Raw genomic sequence first — 20734 nt, forward strand, 5'->3', positions numbered from 1 at the left:
AAAAATATCGCACATCATCCACCGACGACGACGACGACGACGACAACAGAGCATCGCGTCATCGCGTCGGCCGCGACCGCATTATCAGCCGGAGCAGGAGCAGCGACGGAGGATCAGCGGCCAGGCGGCGGCCAGGCCTGGCCTCCCGGACCGGGCGGGTACAATTACCGGTGCGCAACCGGAACCGATCGCAGTCGCCGTCGATCGTCGGTGGCATCAACAGGAACGGTCGTCCTTTGCGCAACGCGCAACACTTTGTTGCCTCGACGCAGCCCCTCTAGTCGCGCCGCTTCACTGCGCATTGCGTTGTAACGTGTGCGTGTGGTGTGTGCGCGGGTGGTAGCTTCCCGATCGAGCGAGAGAGAGAGCGCGAGAGTGAGTGAGCTGCACGGACGATCGCGATCGAGAGTGAACATTATTGCGTGAACGACGTGCTGTGTTTACATTTCGAGGTTCGGCTTCACGGGCACGGGCGGTCACGGTGCATTACACGTGGGGTCGCCCTCGTGTGTGTGTGTGTGTGTGTTACGCGTAGACCAAAGTGTCCTTCCCTGGAGACACATCCGACCGCGGGTGAACGATACGAAGTGAAAGAATCCGAAACCGCGCCTCTGCGAGAGAAAGAGAGAGAGACAGTGACGGGTTGCGCGATCGGTCGTCGCGGTGCGTCGTTCGTCGCCCGGCGGCGTCAGTCGTGCCGCGGATTCGGACCACAGCGGACGCACCCACCCGGTAACCCCGCCGCCACGGAGTGCGCCACGGAGGAGCCCCGAATATCGCGCCCCGCGAAAACCCGCCCCACACTCGCTCGCTCCGCAGGCGAACGGGGGTAAAAGTGAAAGCACGAGTGACACGACCGACCGACGATGCACTGATGCACCGTGTGACGGCCTCGTGTCGTGAGTAGGAAATTCGGGGTATGCGCCGAAATTCACCAAGATCGTGAAGATCGGTTCTTCGTGGCCTGCGTGTGTGCGCTATGTGACGCGTTGCGTAACACGCGTGTGTGTGCTTCCTCACTTTGCCCTACTTACCGGAGGGTCGGGCCGTGCAGGGCCTCGTTCTTGGTCCTAAAGGGGGCCCCGAACCGCAAACAACAATTCGCCCGGTAACTCCCCCGGTTCCTTGCGGTGCACAAAAATAGGCACTTTCTTTGGGACCTTGAGTGTGAGTGTGTGATCGGAATTCAGTCCTCAGGAATCACTGCCAGACTGCACTGATTTTGGATCGTATCGTAAAACCGTTTAAACCTCAACCGATCCCGATCCGCGCACCGCACCCAAAATGGTCGCGAAAGGAGTCCGCAACCAGTACCTGGCGACGTACTGTGGTAAGTGGCACGAGGAGGAGTAGGGTCTTTTACGCCATTCAATTGGAGCACCAGTGCGTGCGGGCCGCAGTGTTCTAGATTCCGACGGTGGGGTCACTTTCGGTTTCACGTTCACGCTTCGCTGCCTGCCGCTTCCGTCACCACCGTTTACTGTCACTTTCTTTTCAGAGATCTAGCACGGGTGGGAGGGCTGTGTCCGTCAGTTCGATTTGGTGCATTAAATTTGCGAATTCTTACCATGTCCTTACCGAAGCCTGCTTGTTAATTCTGTAGCCAAAAGTAGCTCGAAGCGAGACATGCGCAACGGCACCGTCACGCGGTCAATTAGCACGCCACGCATAGTGTGTGTCTATGGGTTCAATTAATGGAATGGAGACACTAATTTAGCAGCTTGGCGCACGCTCCACTCCCAGTTGGAAACCGAAACCGATTGGGAAATGGTTTCGGCCCGAAAACCAAGGCACTACACCACCACCACCGGCACCTGTGCGCGGCTGTATGCGTGACACACACGGCGTGCCGGGTCGGCACGCACGCACGAACCCACACACATCTGGAGGGGCCATACGCACCGCCACCACGCACACGCATCGCTGCCATCGCTGCCGGGTGTGTGACCGGGTAGGGACCGCGACAATTCTTAGACCAAAAATGGCCACAAGCTTCGACTTTGCATAATTTCCCCCTTCAAGCGGAAGCCAAGCCAACGCACGGCCAGATTGAAACATTACACTCCGCCGCGGGTTGAATGCATCCGAGTGCAGCAGGAAGCGCTTGCCTTCTGCGGACCAGCAATTTCGGGTTTTTTGTATCGAATTTCTCTCGTTCGTCCGTCCGCGCTCTCATTCGAAGATCCTTCGCCTAAGACCTAATCCCAGGCCTTCGAATACATGCCAATCATCGGCCGACCATAAACTGGTTTTGATTTCCCGTCGGATGCAATCAAATTCTCATCCTTCGAGCCTTCGGAACACGTTTCGACGCGACGCGTGCTGTGAAAGGTTCATACCGAAGCATTGGTCAATATCTGGGGAACTCCACACCGGTGAAGGTGAAGTGTGTTTCGCCCGAACCTTTCGGTTCGGATTGCTGGTTCGATTAAATTCCGGTGCCTGTGCTAATCCTGCGCCCAAGTGGTGTGACCAGGTCGAGTGGTCATCGTTACCAGGCGCGACTTCCGATCGGCGGGCGGGCGGCGGCATTCCCATGCCCATCGCAAGGTGGAATTCCTTCGAATTCCGAACGGTATCTGGGCGGTTCCAGGAAGCGCCGTAGAGGGTGATGCGTACTTGCGCCACACGGCGCTTCAAATGACACGAACGAACGCTGCACCGGGGCGATCAATTTTCTGCAATTTCACCAAATCAAAAAGCCATATTTACGCCCCGGCCGAGAACGGCCAGGTGTTCGGTTGCGGTTGGGAAAGGTTTTTCGGTATTTTAGTGACCGAACCCGTGCCAAGGTGAAATGGTTGTTTTTGGCACCGTCAGCGGTCGCCCTGGGGCGATCTGAGTGTGAAGTGTAAACACAGCCCCTCATAGTAGTATCTGTGTGGGCCCGCCGTCGGACGCGAGGACTTCCTTCCGGACCTCGGCCCCTTTGCCCAAAAAATCGAGCTAGAGTGCGCGAATGCGAAACGGACCACGTCCGGCAGAGGGAGGATCGTTTAGCACCTCGGAAACACTACCCGTCCCGAACGGGGGAATCGTATTATCCGCGCCGCGATGGTGTCAATTTCTTCTTTTCTTTGGTTTTTAACCGATTTTTTTGGGGGGGTATCAATCAATGAAGGTGACAAAAAGTTTCCCAAAAAGTTGCCCAAAATGGTTGTTGTTATGGTTGTTTTCCCACTGCCCCAGTCGACCGATATGTAACATTAGACCAGTCGCCACGATTCGTCATGACCCAGCAAAATGCAGCCCAGTTTCGGAAAACGAAACGGGACACTAACGCTCCTTTTTGTGGTATTCAAACAACAGTAGAAGCTGCAAAACATTAACCGAGCAAAACAAATCCTTTCGCTCCTTATTTTGCTCCCTTTTTTGCGACGCCTATTGAATAATAAGTGACACAAAACACGCTAACATCAACCAGCAACAGCAACAACAACCGCGAGGACAAAAAAAGACAGTGGATCCCCTGTGTGGCGTGTGGTACGTGGTGTCGAAATAGTGAAACGAGAAACACTGCGAGGTGTAGAAACACGATAACGCCACCAGAAGACCGGAGCCGAAGAAGAAGCAGAGCACGCAGGAGAGAATGACAAACCGCCGATCAATGGAGTGGAGATAAATCGCCGAGAAATAGGCTAAATTGCTTTGGGTCATGACTCGACCGATCCTCGACCACCTGGAGAGTTGAAGGTCAGAAAGTGAACGAAAACGAAATAGAAAGGAGAAGCAGAAGAGAGCTAGAGAAAAGCTCTTCTATCAGCGCCCCGGCCGGCCGACCCCACGCAGCATCACTAGCCCCTCGTACAGAGAGAGAGAGCAGGAAAGGATCGATCGCGGAGAAGGAAAGAGAGAGCCGGCGCTCTGAAGAGCTCTAAAAAGCCAACGACGGCCAACAAAAAAAAGGAAGCCACAAAGGCTGACGAAAGCAAAAGCGAAACGCCGGCCAACGAAAGGACGGCGAGAAGACCGCGAGGGTGAAAGACCAAGAGGGGACCGCGGGTGGCACGGGAGGCAGAGCCGGCACACTTGGCAAAGCTGGCGCGACTCCTCGACTCTGGCGGACTCGAGTTGGGAAGGAAATCGAAAGCTAGACAGGCCGCGGTCAGGCGGCGCGGTTAGGATGTTGTAAGGCACCGGGGCAGAAGCAGAGAGAGCGTGGTATCATTGGAGTGGAGTTGGCGTTGAGACCCCCCCCGCAATTGAGTCCCACGGAAGGAAACCGTGTGTGCTTTAATTACATTGTTAGCGGCGATGGCGATTGCTTCCGCCGCTCGATTATCCATTGCGGAGGTCCAAGGTCCGAACTACGATGCCGTTCAATCCGCCACGATCGGGCCGATTAAGCTCCAGCAGTACTCCAGTAGTGCTGCACGACTTGTTGCCAATTTCCGAGAGCCTGTGGTACCCGTATGGTGGCCATAATCCGAAAGCTTAGCCCGATGGAAATTTCTGGCTCGATGGCTTCGAAAACTTGTTTCTGGCGGCGAACCGAAATCGCGCACCGAGTGTCCAACAGGCGCTAACCTGTTTGGCCTGCCTCGAGAGCGGGAGGCTGTGGGACACCGGGGAGGATCAAAACAAACAAACTTCTGCCACGAAGGCACTCGCTCGCTCGGCGCAGTCGCCGAAAGTCTCGGACGAAACCGGTCATTTTGACACCCATACTACTAAAGCGCGACTCTCGCGGGCGAATACTGGCAAAATACTTGGCCAGAAAGCGAGACCAGACCAGCTGTCTGGTTGTCATTGCGACATCCTCCCGCGAGGGTCCGATCAGACCACACCACTCCGATGCCGCCGATCTGATCTATCCCAGGGGCCTCATAGACGTCCTGGGGGGTAAGTTCTGTGGAGACGGTCGGTGTGCTTTCACTCTCGAATCTCGAGTCCAGCCTCGCTCGAAGGCGATGGTGCTCCGTTTCGGTACCGATCCGCGTCGCTTATTGGGTCAAATTGGGGCTCCGGTCCCACTAGACGTTTTACTTTCGCGCATGGCGCCGAGGCAACGCCACCCGGAAACCCACAACCGCGGCGGCTTTGGTTTTGTGAAATCGTCGGCCTATCACTGGCTGGCTGGCGGGTGGGCTACATAACTCACGCGATTTGCAAGGCTCCCGAAAAACCCGTTTGCTGCTGCGGCCGCGACCTACTATCTGGTGTCCCAAAGTGCCAACCACGAGCCTCACCACCGTATAGAGTACTTCGTTTCCCTGCGATGTAGTGGCTCCCGAACCCAGTGGCCGTTTCGCCGACTCCGTCGGGAGCTGGGGCGTTGCGTGGGGTGGGCTTTGCGAAAGTATTCGCCAACAGCACCAACAGCGCCAGAGGACACGCCGTTTGATTGGGCCATAACAGAGTCTAGTCTCGCGGACGTAAGCTAAAGGTGTCCGGAGCGCCTACACTACAGCGCGGCTGCATGCCTGATCAGTGTGTGTCTGCTGCGCAAAAAACCGAAACATCCTCCACACGAGGATTGCCTTTTTAATATCAGAATTATACGTGAGGAAGCCATGGCCACCGGTCGCGCGGTCGAAGCCATCGATGCGCTCCATAAATTTTCGGTGTGCCATACACGGGTGCCGCCATCACCCGGCCGCCGAAAAGCCCGGTCGCAACACTCCTCTGCTCGGAGTCCTCGGAGCTGTCCAATAAATATTCCCCTTTCGGTTTCGTTCGTTGTCCGTCGGCAGCTTGGGCTTCGGTTTGAATGTTGGGCACGCAAAGACGCTACTCGCGCTGCGTACCGGCGGAACGCCACCAACCCTGACACGCTGGCCTGAGAGCGACCTGCGAGAGAGGGGGAGAGAGAGGGGGGAGATAAACTGGTTTTAGCACACAGACATCACACACCCCAATCGGAAGGCATTGATAGAGCTCAACCCCAGCCAGGCCTTATGTATTATTTATTCACTAAAACGTATTTTTGCGCGACAAACCCGCGGACCGCAGGGCACGTCCGCCGCCGGTGTCCTGGCAGTGGTTTTTGGGCAGTTGGCCAGTGTTCGGTTTCGTTTGAAAGTTACACAGACGGCGCCATCGCCTCCGCCGCCGCTGATTGGAAATTAAAGCGGACGAAGTGATTAAAATTCAGGTCTGCCAAACGGTGTGGTTCCGGTGCGCCGGCGCTACCCACACGCGCCGCCAGGCCAGGCCACGTCCACTCCACACGTGCTCCGGCCATCTTTGGCGAAACAACTCCAAAATCCAGCGCTTCATCGCGCGCCTCTGCTTTGAGCTTCTTTCGCGCACGGACCACGGTTCCAAAAGGTTACACCATCGCCCGGCGACGACACCGACGACGGCAAAGAACATGAAAACGGCGCGGGGCTCAAGATCACCGCATATGCATCACCGTAGCCACCGACCAGCAGAGTCGTCTTCGTGATGTCCCACTGTGATGTAGCAACCGGCCCACCGGTATACCTCCGACCGGGCCCGGGGAAAGGAAGACTCCAAGAACTTGTGCAACCCCGGCGCGTCTTCTGCATGGCGCTGCCGGACGGAAGCCGTACTGTGAAGGCTGGGCGTCCCGGGGCTCCGGGGGGAGATCAGACATCAGACCGCGGCCAACGAAACAAGTGGCGGATACTTTTCCTTTCTTCCTCATGGACCGCGTCCGCGAAGATCCCTGCCGGGCACGTTCCCTGGCGGAGTGTAGTGCCGGCCCTCCGAAGATTCTTCGTGTTTCCCAAACGAATTGCGAATGTCAATCGCAGCATCAGCCGGACGTGGTGCAATCGTAGTAAGCCCGGCGCCGCAGCCCGGCTCTTCAAACAACTTTTCTTCACGGCAACAAAGTGCGTCCCACTAGCGGACCCTTGCAGTCGGTCGGTGAGTCGTTATTTCTGGGGCAGACCTACGGGGGCCACGACCTCCGTGTGTGGTTGGGCTTTTTTCGGTGGCGGTCATCAACACCAGGACACGTTGCCAGGGCGACCGACAGAGCCACAACACCCGGGCGTCGCTTGTGAACTAGATGTGGTTAGGCGTTTGAACGAATCGATATTAGCGTCCGGTTCGTTCTGACCTCGATACACCCCTCGAAGAGGAAACTCCCCGCCCAAAACCAGAGCTCCCTGTTCTGAAGGCGCTAATGGAAAATAAGCCCCCCTGCGCCCCATACGTGTGAGATACAATGCAAAGCTGTTGACCCAAAACGGGTACGTCCAGAAGGCGGAGGGGTGGCGTTCGAAGTCGAAGCCGTCGGCAGGTTCTCGCTCTCGGCTCGGCACCAAACTTGTTGTCCTCGGTGGGGTGTATGCATTTCTTATTTAATATGCCCGCTTGCATCGCTTGCATCGCTGCTCCGTCTATGCTGCGCTCGTGGGTCTCGCCGAAGATCATCCTCTTTACCACATTCCGGCCCGCACGCGCAGACATACTTGTACCGAAAACGAAACCTCATATTCCGTCGTGTCGACCGGTCCAGAACGCACAGCGAAGAAGACGTCGCGATGAAGATCGGCAGATCGGCAGCCACCTCGTGGAGGGCCCGAGATCTGACTGCGAATATGACTGCGAGCGACTGCAAAAAAAAAACCACCAGCACACACCGCGGCCACGGCTTTTCGTGCGGACCATGCCAAATTACAGCTTCCCGAGGCACGAACGAACACCCGGCGGGGAGAAGAACACCGGAATCTGCCAAATAATAATGCCTTTGACTCCGCGGAGAGTAATTTCACCTTCAAGCTGACCTTGCGAGCTGCGCCGCAGTACGCGCATTTCATTGAACCTGAAAAATGTATTCACGCCGACCGCGCGGCCAACAAGTTCCTGGCCGCCGTGCTCGAAGCTTAGTCGGAGCGACCGCCCGCCTCGTATTGCGCAAAAAGGCGCAGGAACCACCGAATCTGGAGCCATCATAAGTCGGGCGAGAAAGAGACACGCGAAGATCAAAGCCGGTCGCTTCGGTCGCTTCTTCGGCTCAGGTGCCCACCGGAGCCGCGGACAGGTTCTGGCTGGCGAGAACCCGCACCGTGTTCCGAAAGTCCGAGTCCGGGTGTCCGGCCGGAGAGAATACATTTTATAAAACTAATTATAACTATCATATCGTCGTCGTCGGAACCACACCGTTGACTGCAAACTTGTTTCGGCCGCCTTCAGCGGGCTTCGTGGGCCTCTTTGATGTCAACATTATGTGTGCGTGTCTGTGTGGGGCGATCCGACCGGTCAAGTGTGGCCTTTTTGACGACCCCGCCGTCGGCCGTTAATGCGAGGCTTCCACCCAAATTCGGGGCTTTTGCGCATATCTCGGCAGGAGTCCGCGAAAAAGGCTGCGTATCGGGTTGCATTCTCTACAAATGACCAATGTTTAATCAATTAACATCTAAAGCGCAGCGCACATGCAACGCAACCCACCTGCGATGGCGCTGCAATTAGTCGGCTGTGCGAACCGACTCCGAAAGATAACTGTTCCGATGTGTCTCCGGGCGAAGGAGCAAATTAAAATGATTAACGATTGTTCCTGTGCACTCTCTCGAGATCTCTGCTCTCTCTTCCCCTCTCTCTCTTTCTCTTTCACTCTCTTTGCTTTCCAATTTCGTTTTTAGAAACGTTTTCGTGGGCAGATAAAATCCGGCTCCTGATGGATGACTTTGCCAGGTCATGGCGAACTTCAGTGCGTCAGAACTTCAGACACAAGTGGACTGCCCTGCCACTTTATGCCAGGAAGGTACCAGTCGTTGCCCTTTTTTGTACCAACTGAAGCGCGTTTTCGTTGACTCGTTGTTGCAATAAAGTCTTCCAATAGACGTACAAGAAGAGGTCGGTTGGTCTGTTTTGTGTCCCGTCGCAGACCCACCAACCCGGCGGCAGATCCATGTGCCACCGCGAACAGCACGTCCGCCCGGGTGTTCAAATACCGATTATTGACTTTCCACGCATAAATTGTCGACGACCGGCCGGTGGTGCTGGCCACCGACACCGGAGACACGGAACAAACTTTATCGGTGGCTCATTTGGAAGTCTAAGTGCGTTCATCTGCGACCATAGCTGAAATTTGCATTCCATCCCGGGCTCCCGGGAGAGCGACGCACGAAAACTAAATTCACAGCCACGAACTAACTGTATATCCCCGCCCGCGGGGTCTTCTCCGGGCCGCACCCGGGGGTCTCCTCCAGTAGTTCAAAGCGGGAAACGTCAGTCCAGACCAAACCGCGGCAACCTCTTGCAACCTCTCCGAGAAGCCTCCGAGAGTGCAGCGAGCGAAAATGTAGCAAACCACTATCACCCCGGACGAAACTTTCTTCTTCTTCTGCCGCTGCTGCCGCTACTGTCGGTCAATGTCGTGCTCGGCCTCCGGGTCTCGTGGAATGAAAAGTGAAATTATTACCAAATGGTCCCCCGGTCAACCGCCGCCGCCGATGGTAGCACCAAACGGTAGCTGTGGATTCGTAATCCGGTCGCCACACGCCGATGACCACGACGTGGCGGTACCCAAAAAATATGAACGGCCCCCGCCCCGTCTGGGAGCCACCTTCCCTGAGACCGGTTTCGATTTCTCCCACATCTCGTCGCCGCCACCATGTTTTCCATTTTCAAATGTCTTTTTTATTCGGTTTTGCCCCAGTCATGGGGGGGGAGGGCACGCAACGACATCTTTTGCTGCCGCCAATTAAACTTGGACGGTTGGTTTCTCCAATTTCTCCCGCGGGGGGCTTTTCGTGAGGGGCAAAACAATTGTTGTTGAAGGATTGGATTGCTGCCGAGAGACCCTGCCTGCTTTAGTTACACAAAATGGTGGGATCATCCTCTGGGCGGCCGAGCTGCTGATAACCGAGCCCACGAGCCCATGGCCAAGAAAGTGACTGCAAATGACGCTTCGATGCAAAGTGTAGGTCATTATCGCGCGCGATATCCATCAACGTGTTTGTGAACGCCGCGATCAAGCCGCGGCCAGCGGTGCGATTGGACAAACATTAATCCTCATCTCTCGAGAGTCTCGACGACATGGGGCCCTTACAGGGCGCCAGGGGTACCAGCTGCGAACGGAACGTCTATCATCGCCGGTATGGAAACCTGTCCAGGTGACCACCACCCGAAGCCCGAAGAAAAGTTACCGGAGGTCTCTTGGACCGACCGAGGCGAGGTGTCCAAGGTTAATAATGAGCAATGGTGACTCATTACTGAAACTAGGTCCTGCATCTCACGGTGGACCGAGATCCGGACGAACCGACGGTGGCTACCGACGACGCCGACTCTGGGCAACCGCCCGCCCATGACATATTTTAATTTTGTCGTTTTTATTTTGCCCACCCAACAACCCTTACGGAGGGAGGCACCGAGAGAGAGAGAGAGAGAGAGATGGAGACCCACGCGGAGAGCAGCAGCTGTGGTTTCAGGGTGTGTGGTGCTTCTCACAACCCGGCGGTGGCGTTTCACTTTCATCTTCAGCTCGCGCGGCAGCGGCAGCAGCGGTAGTAGTAGTAGCAGTAGGTAATAGTTTCCAAACGAGGCACTTGTCTCTTGGTTGCCGTCTTACTCGGTCGGCCTGGGGAGCCCATTTTGATTGGTTCAATCGATTGGTTCAACGCCGAACAATTACCGAACCGAACACACAGACGCACGTTTCATTTCGCAGCACGCACTTGGTGGTTACGTGGGGTCGTGGTCGTTGTTTCGAAGTGTTCTCAAAAAGGTAAACAAGTCCAGACTCGTGGGGTTTGTTAAATTGTTGAGGGTCTATAAATAAATGAAAAGAAAATCAATAAATTAGTATAGCTAGTCGTTACGTTACTACATTCCTACATACCGCAGCAAATTGCCGTCACATCAATCGCCCCGAACGGCGGTTTGACTCCGCAACTCCGAAATTGTTAACAAGTGCCCAAAACAAAAACAGATACCTACGTATTTTTTGCACCCTGTCCATGTGCCGTGTGACCAGCGTAAGGTCAAGCCACTAGCGCCATGGCTCGACGTACTACGGCGCCCGGGCTGCCGTTAGCTGCCGGATTGCTCGAAAACTCCAACCCTAAGCAGTCCGTGTCCGTGCGGGTCCGTGTGTTACACGCCGGCTGCCAGCGACTGTTTTGGCGTCCGGCAATCGGAGAACCAAACAGAGTAGTACGAGAGCCCCACTTTACTGCTGGCCTACGCACGTTACGGGGTTGACGTTGCCCGGACCTTTTTGCACATACGCAAAATTCCGTTTACGCACACCGGCCGTCATGCGGTGCGTAACCTCGTAGACACACACACACACAGTAGTGGTGACACAACATTCCACGCCGATTCTTTTTCTTACCCCGGTGCTGGCTGCGTCGTTCGCTGATAATCCCCGAAAACCGATGGCCCCAAATCGAAACAGATGGGGTCCGTCCCCCGCCCCGCGGGAGATAAACAGGAACCAAATGTGGGGTGGCTTTTGTTTGGCCCGACCGTTGTTTGCTCTCCGTGGTGGCTCCGAAAACGGAACAGCCCCGCACGATGCGATGCGTTTCAGTCTCCGTCAGTCAGCCAGTCAACCGATCGAACGTCGATTGCCGGTCGGTGGTGGCCTAGTTCTGGCGAGCTCATCACTACAATCGCAAAGATAACAACGCACCCGTCGGACGCGAACACCGCCATATAACACGATAGGGTGTCTGGAGAGTGTTTGTCAGAAAAAACTAAACGGAGCATGTGTGGCCCATCAATTTACTGTCCTCGGTGGATGTGGAGCTATTCGACTTCGGCGTTCGATCGGCATTCTATCGTCATAAAGACTTGATTGCTCGTCCGGTTTCCCTTGACGCCGGCCTAGCTGGGCCGGCTCAGGGCAGTCCACTCTGAATATTCTAATACACCGGACCGGACCAGCGCATGCGGTTCTCACTCTCGCGCTAACTCTTTCAGCTCGCGGACAGAGTTACTTCTTCACACATTCGGGGCTTTATCGGCATATGGCTGGGAACCCGATGAACAACCCGTCCTAGCGAGTGAGTGCCAAAGTGCCCCGTACTCGAACCGTGTACCGTGTAAGAAGGGTTCATCCGGGCGATCAGTGACCGCGCCCGCGGTTCGAGTGACCTGCAACTCGCCAACTGCTTTTGGGTATTTCTGAATATTCCTTGGAATGCTACCGACTTCCGGCTTTGTTCCTCGACCTTGCTGCCAATGCAATGATTCATCCGCTGCGCATCGGAAATGCACATTGTAAAATGGAGAATTAAGCTAAGCTCCCTGAACGGACGGATATTACCTCGGGCGACACTTCAGGTCTAAGTGGGCGCGTGTGATAAGTTCCCAATGTCACCATAATGCCACTAGACGCATTGAGTAACCCAAAACCCGTAAGCCGACCATCCGTTGCTCTGAAGCAATCGCCCTTAAGCGCCGTTGTTGTTGTTTCGCATTAAACGGAGCACTCCGGCTCCTGTTAGTTTGTATTTCGTGGCTCCCGCCACCTAGCAACGCAGCCTGCTGCTGCGGTCTGCCCCAGAAGGATCGCACTTCAGCCGCCGTTATGGTTATTATGGTGTTTGCACTTTGATTAGCGACCACCAACCATTCGGTCCGCATACTCCGTGCACTGGCTGGCAAACGGCCAGAACAACGTTCCGCTTATCAATTCACGCTCGACGGCGAGAGGCCCATTTTGGAGCAAATCTTGGAACGGACGAACCCAAGCTCCCCACAAACACACACACACACGCACAGGGTGTCGACCTCCAACGGTCCGATTTACGCCCAGAGCTGGCTGCGCAGTAAGGTGCAGTCGTCTTACTGCACATTTGATTCGATTGCTGCAAATGCAGTTGATTGAGTTTGGCCCGGCTCCGGCTCGTGCGCACGCCTCCCGACATAAAACTCAATTATCGCCGACCGCGACGGTCACTGGGCTGCCCGCCGTCCATCTTCTTCAAGTAACGAAAACAAAACCGAAACTGTAGCCCAAGAGTCAAACGGTCATCAGGGCGGACTATCAGCAGCAGCAGCAACAACGTCTAAGCATCGGTGGCTCTCGTCCGGGTCACAGCTAGACCAGTCGATCAGGCTATTGGGCAACTACAGACCAGTGGGCCAACGGCCAAATGGAATTGTTTTTCCATCACCACAGCGTACGTGGTTTAGGCCTCTTCAAAGGTTCTATGCGGGGTTAGGCTCCAGCAAAGAAAAACAACGTTTTGTATTACGTCACCTAACAAGGGGTGTTAGCCATGTTCGGAGACGGGGGTTGTCAGGTTCTGCTAACCCGCATGTAGCGCGGAGAGCGCCTCGCGGTACTAAAACCATACTGAGCCGCGTCGTAGCTATTTTCTGTCAAGGGCAATGTGATATGCGTTATCAACCCATCCTCCCAGGCTCTCAAAACGCAAACAGAACCAGGGCCACATGGAGGGGGGGCGTTGTATTACCTCAACACATTAAAAGCACACATACCCTACCGCAATGCAGTCCAGAACATCATACTTGGGTAGAGAACACAGAACCGGCTTACTTATTGTTCTACACTCTTCTCTTCGTTGCAGCAAATCTCGCCACACTCATTTACGGCCTGTCCATAGGATGGCTCTCGCCCAACATTGTCCTGATGTCTTCCGAGGACACGCCGCTGGTGACGGGCAAGATCACCAGCGAGGAGCAGGGTACGATCGGGTCGATCGGTACCATCGGGTGCATGCTGGCGCCCCTGGTTTGCGGTTGGGTGGCCGAAATAGCGGGCCGCAAGGCCGCCCTCATGCTGATCGGCGTCACGCAGCTGATCAGCTGGGTCGTGATGCCGTTCGCCACCAACCTGACCATCATCTACACGTCCCGGATCTTTGGTGGGTTCGCCGGTGGTGGAACGCTGTCGATTGTGCCCCTGTTCGTGTCGGAGATATCGGAAGATAGGTAAGGTAGCCTAGATCACCAGACAGAGCGTTCTCGTACTAACCACTTGTGTGGCTGCCCGAATGATCCTCCTTAACCCCACAGAATACGAGGAACGCTGGGAACGATGCTCGCGATCTCGTGCAATGCCGGAATCTTGCTCGGATTCATCATATCTCACTACATCAACTGTTGGGCCGTGACGTACCTGGCGCTGCTCCTGTGCGTGGTCTATTCGTTGGGCTGCTGCTTCTTGCCAGAATCTCCACAGTATCTGTTCGTCAAGAAGAAGAAGGAGGTAAGATTAGTCGTAGCCAATCTGATTCCATCTACCCCAAGCATAACCACGAGTCTCGCAATTAAAAAGCATGAAACTTCGAAAACAATCCAATTACGTTCCAAGGTTATTGGTTCCCTGATATGCACGAAACATCCCTAGTTTCTGTAGTCTAGACCAACACTAGCTCTTCTAGCCGGACGCCGGACAGAAAAACTTGTTGTGTAACGATCAGGGTCACCCCTAATTGACTGTTCGCGAAGGGTTCATTTCGGGACTTAGTTACGCGCGTCGTTAGAACGTCAGTCCCACAACATCGCTTCTTATGTCACTCTCAAGGCCACCCCTGACCTACGGCTTGCGCAATTCGCTTCAGCCAGCAGGCAACTGATACGCCGGCATTGTGTCACCAGCCCCGGTGATTGGAACTATGCGTTATGTAAACCATAAAATGCGTGTCGTCCTGCGCACTAGACTTGCGGCCAATTTTTTATGGGCGATCACCAGGCCATTTGCTAGGAATGTGCTTTAAGAGGCTAATGATGCGTCCATCCAGCATCCAATTCGGCGCGGCCCAACGCTAATTAACACAATCTGCCGGTTTCGTCAAACAATGTGCCCGGATGTTCGATTTGTAAACAATTCTTCGGAACCTCACGGTACTTCAGCTTGCACTAGTCCCACCGACCGTAGGGTTAGGTTAGTTCCTTATCGGCGGTTTCTAAGCAAAGTGCTTCCCCATAATAAACTGATTGTGCTGCTTGTCTGTTTCGTGTTTTTCTGAAATTCCAATTCCAAGTTTTGCGATTGTTTTCCTGTCACTACTTTACAGAAAGCGATTAGAGCGTTGCGGTTCTACCGTGGGGAGGAAGCAGATAGTGAAACATCACAGTTCACCGCCGAGGTGGCCCGCTTCAAAGACATCCACAACGATGGCAGCCCGAAGAAGAAGGACTCCAACCAGATCCACATCAAAGACTTCCGTGAGTGCTTTTGTACGCATTGCGTTCCCCAATACATGATCATTCGCTTAACATTGCGCCCGTCGTTCACTATCGCTGTTCACGATGTGACCTCACCCATTTCTGCCCCCAAAACAGTGACCCGATCCCGGTGGAAGCCTATCCTGATCTGCGTGGTGGTGATTCTGTTCCCGGCCGGATCCGGCTCGATCCCGCTCATCACCTACACGGCCAACATCTTCGAAGGGTCACACTCGAACCTCAGCCCGGCGATGTCGTCCATCGTCGTGGCCACCCTGCAGCTGATCGGGTCGTACGTCGCGACGCTGATGGTCGAGAAGGCGGGCCGGCGCGTGCTACTGGTCATCTCGACACTCGGCTGCGCCGTGTGCTCGGTCACCATGGGCACCTACACGTTCCTGCAGGAGATGGACGTCGACGTGGCGTGCTTCCGGTGGATCCCGGTGGCCAGCATGTCCGCGCTCGTCTTCATCAACGCCATCGGTATCGGTATTGTGCCATTCATCATCATGACCGAAATCCTCGATCCGAAGATCCGCGGCTCGATCGTGACCTTCTGTCTGCTGGAGTTCTCCAGCGTGACGTGCCTAGTCGTCAAGTACTTTCCGACCGCGGTCGAGCACCTCGGAATGTACTCGTGCATGTGGTTCTTCACCTGCTGCTGCGTCGCGTCCGCCACCTTCGTGCTCACCTGCATGCCGGAGACGAAGGGCAAGAACTTCGAACAGATCTCCGAATCTCTCAACAACGGCAAAAAGACTGCCCACAAAGATGTCGCACCGACGCCCGTCTGACACATGACCTAGGCGGGTGGTCGTCGCACGACCGGTGGTGGCCGGCCCGACACTGACCCGTTACATCCTGACGATTATTATTATACCCTATTACTGTAATTTTGTTTTCGTTACGTTTTACCTTGATATGCCAGCATCATCTGTAATTGTATTATACACTTTTTCATGACACATGCCTGTTTTTTCCTATACGAGACCGAGGCAGACGAGAACGAGGAGCAGTACTAGAGAGAATGAAAGCACAACGAGGAGCTGAAATAGGGGAACAGAACCCAGAACAGACACCCAAGAGAAGAAGCAATGCAACGGCCCTGGAGCACGGTGCATGCGTAGTCTTAGCGTAGCGATATGGGTGTAGTTTTTATACCGGGAAAAACAAAAGGAAAATCATACGATACATTATGGTACAACTATTACGAACCGTAAGCAGCTAGCAGCCTCTCGGAGGACTCGCATTTAAGACTACCTTGGGATGGTGGCCGCTGAAAAGCCACAGCGATTCGAGGAATTGTTGAATGTTGTGGGGCAAAAAGGGTACAAGATACAACAAGCATTTTACAACAGGAAATAAAAAAACACAACAACATTTTACTAAGCTTTAATGAAAATTATTTGTTAACCGCGCAACAGTCTTGCGATCGAAGTAAAAGTAATAAATAAAGTTATACACCACTACTAATGGAATTTAGACCGAAACTCTCTGACTTTGCACTCTCTGGCGGTTGTCCGAAACAGCTCCTTGGTTTGGCCAGCAGAGCTCTTTCGCTTTCAGCGAGCCCACTATGATCACGGCAAATGGTAAGTTTTAACATGATTACTTTTCGTTCTACTTTTCCGTTTTAATCTGTGCTGAAAGGGTAATGAGGACATTAGCTAACACCGAAGCTTTAGTTCTGAAGTCTCTCGAACACCGGGCCTAGATTTGTGTTTGCGAAAGATGCTGCGGCCAGGTTCCATAGATCATTGCAACTTTGCTTATCGCTGCCGCTGGTCGCGCTAAACAAACGTCTCTACTCTGGTGCTTACGGATCGTAAATCTGACGCGCACACAGAGGACCGAACCGCCATAAAGATAAACGTATGCGCACCGCGCATGTCGAGAGCCTGATTTGAACCCAGTCTGCGACGTCTTGCGCCGCCCTCCGTACTCACCCCTAGTTCGGTGCAGCCCGCGCTGCGTCAACCGTAGACACCGGAAACGCGTGCTATGCCGCCAGTGTAACGGCGGTGCGTGAGAAGAACACAAGCGCCCCTTCGATACCGGGGTGACCAGCAGTAACAGCAGCAGCAAGCCCGAGCGACGATGTTCTTAGAATTTCTCTCACGACGTTACTGGACACAGTTCGGATCCATCGCGGCCGGTAAGTCGCGCAGACGGGATGACAGCGGCGCGTCATCGCCGCCAGGTGCGGCGCACGGCTAGTGACGCATAAAACTCCCACTACTACACGCCACAGCCACGCCAGTTCAATGAACTTTGAGGAGCGGGCGATAGTTTGGATAGTTGTTGCTCGGTTGGTTGCTTGCTTGTCTGGCTAGTTAGTTGCCAGGCGGCCGCGATCGGTTGTGTCTCGGGAGGGCACCTGTGCTGTACCCCGAAGCACTGCTACGACCAACAGCAACAAGAAACAAAAAAAAACCACCCCAAACCCGGAGAATGGAGTAGGAATAGGTGCGAACGAACGACCGGCGACACTGCGCGCGGGACTCTGCTGCGCGGCTGCGCACCGGCACCGTTCCGAGCGACTGCCGCCGTCGTTGGCCAACCGATCTGTTGGCAAACATTTAATAATAAATGGACAAACAGACACGGAACTGCGCGAACTGCGCAGAGCGATGATGGCTACAGTGAAGAAAACCCAACAAGCGCAACAAAAAATGGCGAGTCGGCCAAGACGACGGGTAAGAGTCGGCCATGCCCCGGAGCGGCGGAGTGATAAGCACTGTGCGAATGGCAAAGTTACCCGCCAGCGTCTGGTGTGTGTCACGGTCGTCATCAAACAATGTTTAGCATTAGAAAGCTTCTAGATGGCCGGAAGCGAGCGTCTCCGTTCGGAACCTCGCCCTCCTTTCTGTCGTGGGGCGCCACGAGGTTCGGTGAGCTTCAGGCGGGCTCCGATCGCGCCGACCATTAGAATCGATTTTGTGTGATCTGTTCATTAGCCAACCGGGCCGCCGCTGTTTGCTCGGAACGGATGTGCACACACACACACACACCCATCACTCAAAGTGGCGCGAAGTTAGAACGTGTCCTGCGGAGTAACTTTCGCGAGCCGCATTTCGGCATTTCTTCGGACCGTAGTCCGAATTGGAAAACCAAATGTTTCGTCACTCGAGTTGCTAACGAAGAATTAGCATCGTGCCTCCATAGTTGAACACGTTGATCGAGCATACGGTTCCGGTGATTGAAATGCACATACATTGGTGGGATAACCCACCGCCGCGATCGTCTGGGGCTGAATAATTCAAGCGTCTGTCCCGATTTCCGAAACAACAACATCGTTCTCACGCCGCCGAAGGTCTGCTCGAGATTTGCGTTTTAGTGAACTTAATGCTAACCACACACCCCATTAGGTTGTATCGAAAGTGGCAGCCTTTTAAGGATGATTTCAAAATGTGACAGTTGAACTAACGCTACCATTGCATCAGGATCAACCAATCGGCCAATCGGTGGTGAAGGGGCTACAGAATGCAAACCCCAAACCCGGCCCAATACATGCACGTTCGATCACTTTTCACGAACCGTGCGAGCTATGCGCATGCGGGAGCAATAGTATTATTAGACGGTGTTAGATAACTGTCAAATGCAGCGGGCAGATTAGTTGGCGAGCCTGCTCTCGGGGCGTAAACAAAGTGCGCGTTACGGAGTGAGTGCGCATGGAGCAGGACGCTGCTGCTGCACGGCGTCCCCCGCGCCAGTGCGTTTGTGCGAAGCAGTACCGAAACCAAGTGCTGGCCGTTCTGAGAAGTGAAGCAACGTCAAAATCCCGAGAACGGGAGTGAACCGAGCGCGCACTAGATTCATAGCCTACTCTTTTCTATCACCACAGTTCACATCATCACCGCCAGCTACGGTGTGACGGTAGGATGGCCTGCACCGATCATACCGCTCCTGCGATCGCCCGAAACGCCGCTCCCGTCTGGACCGATCACGGTCGAGGAAGCGTCGTGGGTCGGGGCAACCCTCTGTATCGGTGGCACCACCGGGACGATCCTGTTCGCGCTGATCCACACGTACTTTGGCAAGAAGGTCGGGCTCCTGCTGATGGCCGTTCCACACCTGGTCCTGTGGACGCTGGTGCTCATTGGCGACAACATTTGGTACATCTACTGGGCTCGGTTCTGTAGCGGACTCACCGGCGGCGGAGTGGTCAGCGTGGTGCCCCTATACATTGCCGATATTGCGGACAAAAGGTACGGGCGCCGAATTACGGCACGGCACACGCACGGTTATTCAGTGGTCTGGTCCGCGTTGTTCGTACCTTCAGAATCCGCGGAACGCTCGGTTCGCTGACGATCATCTTCATCAACCTCGGCCTACTGTTTATCTACTCCACCGGGAACTACCTTGCGTACGAAACGATACCGAAGATCATGCTCGGTGGCCCGGTGGCGTTTCTGATTCTGGTCAGTTTCCTTCCCGAAACTCCCCAGTGTCTGCTGCGGAAGGGCCTGCTTTCGCAAGCCGAGCAGTCGCTGATGTTCTACCGTAACGTGCCGGACGAGAACCACAAAACGGCCGACTTCTACGTGGAGTTTGAGGAAATGAAAACCTTCGCCCTCTCGGCAAGTACCCAGGCGCGGCTCCGTTGGGCCGACTTTAGTAAGTATCTGGGCGAGGAAAACTCGAACGGACGGGACGCGTCGTCGGAATAGAAGAGTAACCTGACCCGGGGGGGGCACCGTTTACTCCTGTTCCTTCGCAGCCACTCCGGAGGCGAAGAAAGGCCTCTTCATAGGGGTGTTTGTGATGGCGCTCAACCAGTTCAGCGGCATCTTCGCCATTCTCACGTACGCCGGTACGATCTTCCAGATGGCGGGCACCGGAATCGATCCGAACCTGGCGCTCACGATCGTGGCGACCATCAACATTAGCGGCAACCTGATGTCGTTCGCCATCATTGATCGCGTTGGGCGGAAAGTGTTGCTGCTAATGTCGGCGATAGGCGTCGGCCTATCGCTCGGAGTGCTCGGGGCGTACTCGTACCTGCAGGCTGGCGAGCACGATCTGCGCGGCTTCGAGTGGTTGCCGGTGCTGGCGCTCTCGATGACCCTGTTCCTGGCCGCCATCGGTATTACGAACGTTCCGTTTTTCATCTTGCCCGAAGTGATGCCACCGAAGGTAGGTCGTCATCCTTGTGCCATCCTGTGCTCACACGATCTCACGGCATCTCCATTTTGTAGCTGCGCAGTGTCGGGAGCACCATCAGTGGCACTTTGCTGTGCATGTTCGCCTTCGTCGTCGTCAAAATGTACCCGATCCTGATGGAGAGCATACAGATTCACGGAACCGTGTGGATATCGTCCGGAGTGTGCGCTGTTTCGGTGTTCGTGATCATTTTTCTAATTCCGGAAACGAAAGGGAAAAACCTTAATGTACAAACGGAAAGTGCGAAGCGATAACTCGGAAACAACCAAACTGGAGCTATCGAACGCGCACTTCACCAAGGCTGAAACAGACTTATGTCTCCGCCGATCGATGTTGTCGATGGAAATAAACGAAGTACTGTAGAACCACTGAAGCCTGAAGCGATCACAAACGAGGCATTCTTTCTCATGTTAAAACAACGTTTGTTTCAACAGACTTATCAAACCACACCAAACATTCGAGGCGTCGGCCATTCGTTCTATCTTTCCGTCATTTCGCTACGGGCCTTAAT

The 20734-nt window shown here is 54.6% G+C and overlaps 1 protein-coding gene across 1 annotated transcript; it reads left to right on the forward strand.

The window, feature by feature from the left end:
• The first annotated feature begins 859 nt into the window (after positions 1 to 859).
• Positions 860 to 20608, forward strand: LOC128271025 (uncharacterized). The gene is made up of 10 exons (XM_053008456.1): positions 860 to 1330; positions 13458 to 13821; positions 13906 to 14098; positions 14910 to 15072; positions 15178 to 15848; positions 17137 to 17215; positions 18905 to 19268; positions 19343 to 19677; positions 19781 to 20196; positions 20259 to 20608. The coding sequence occupies exons 1-10, from the start codon at positions 1285 to 1287 to the stop codon at positions 20475 to 20477; spliced, it is 2850 nt and encodes a 949-aa protein (XP_052864416.1). The 5' UTR covers positions 860 to 1284; the 3' UTR covers positions 20478 to 20608.
• Positions 20609 to 20734: the final 126 nt, after the last annotated feature.

Source organism: Anopheles cruzii, chromosome 3 (genome assembly GCF_943734635.1).
Source record: "Anopheles cruzii chromosome 3, idAnoCruzAS_RS32_06, whole genome shotgun sequence".
NCBI lineage: Eukaryota > Metazoa > Arthropoda > Insecta > Diptera > Culicidae > Anopheles > Anopheles cruzii.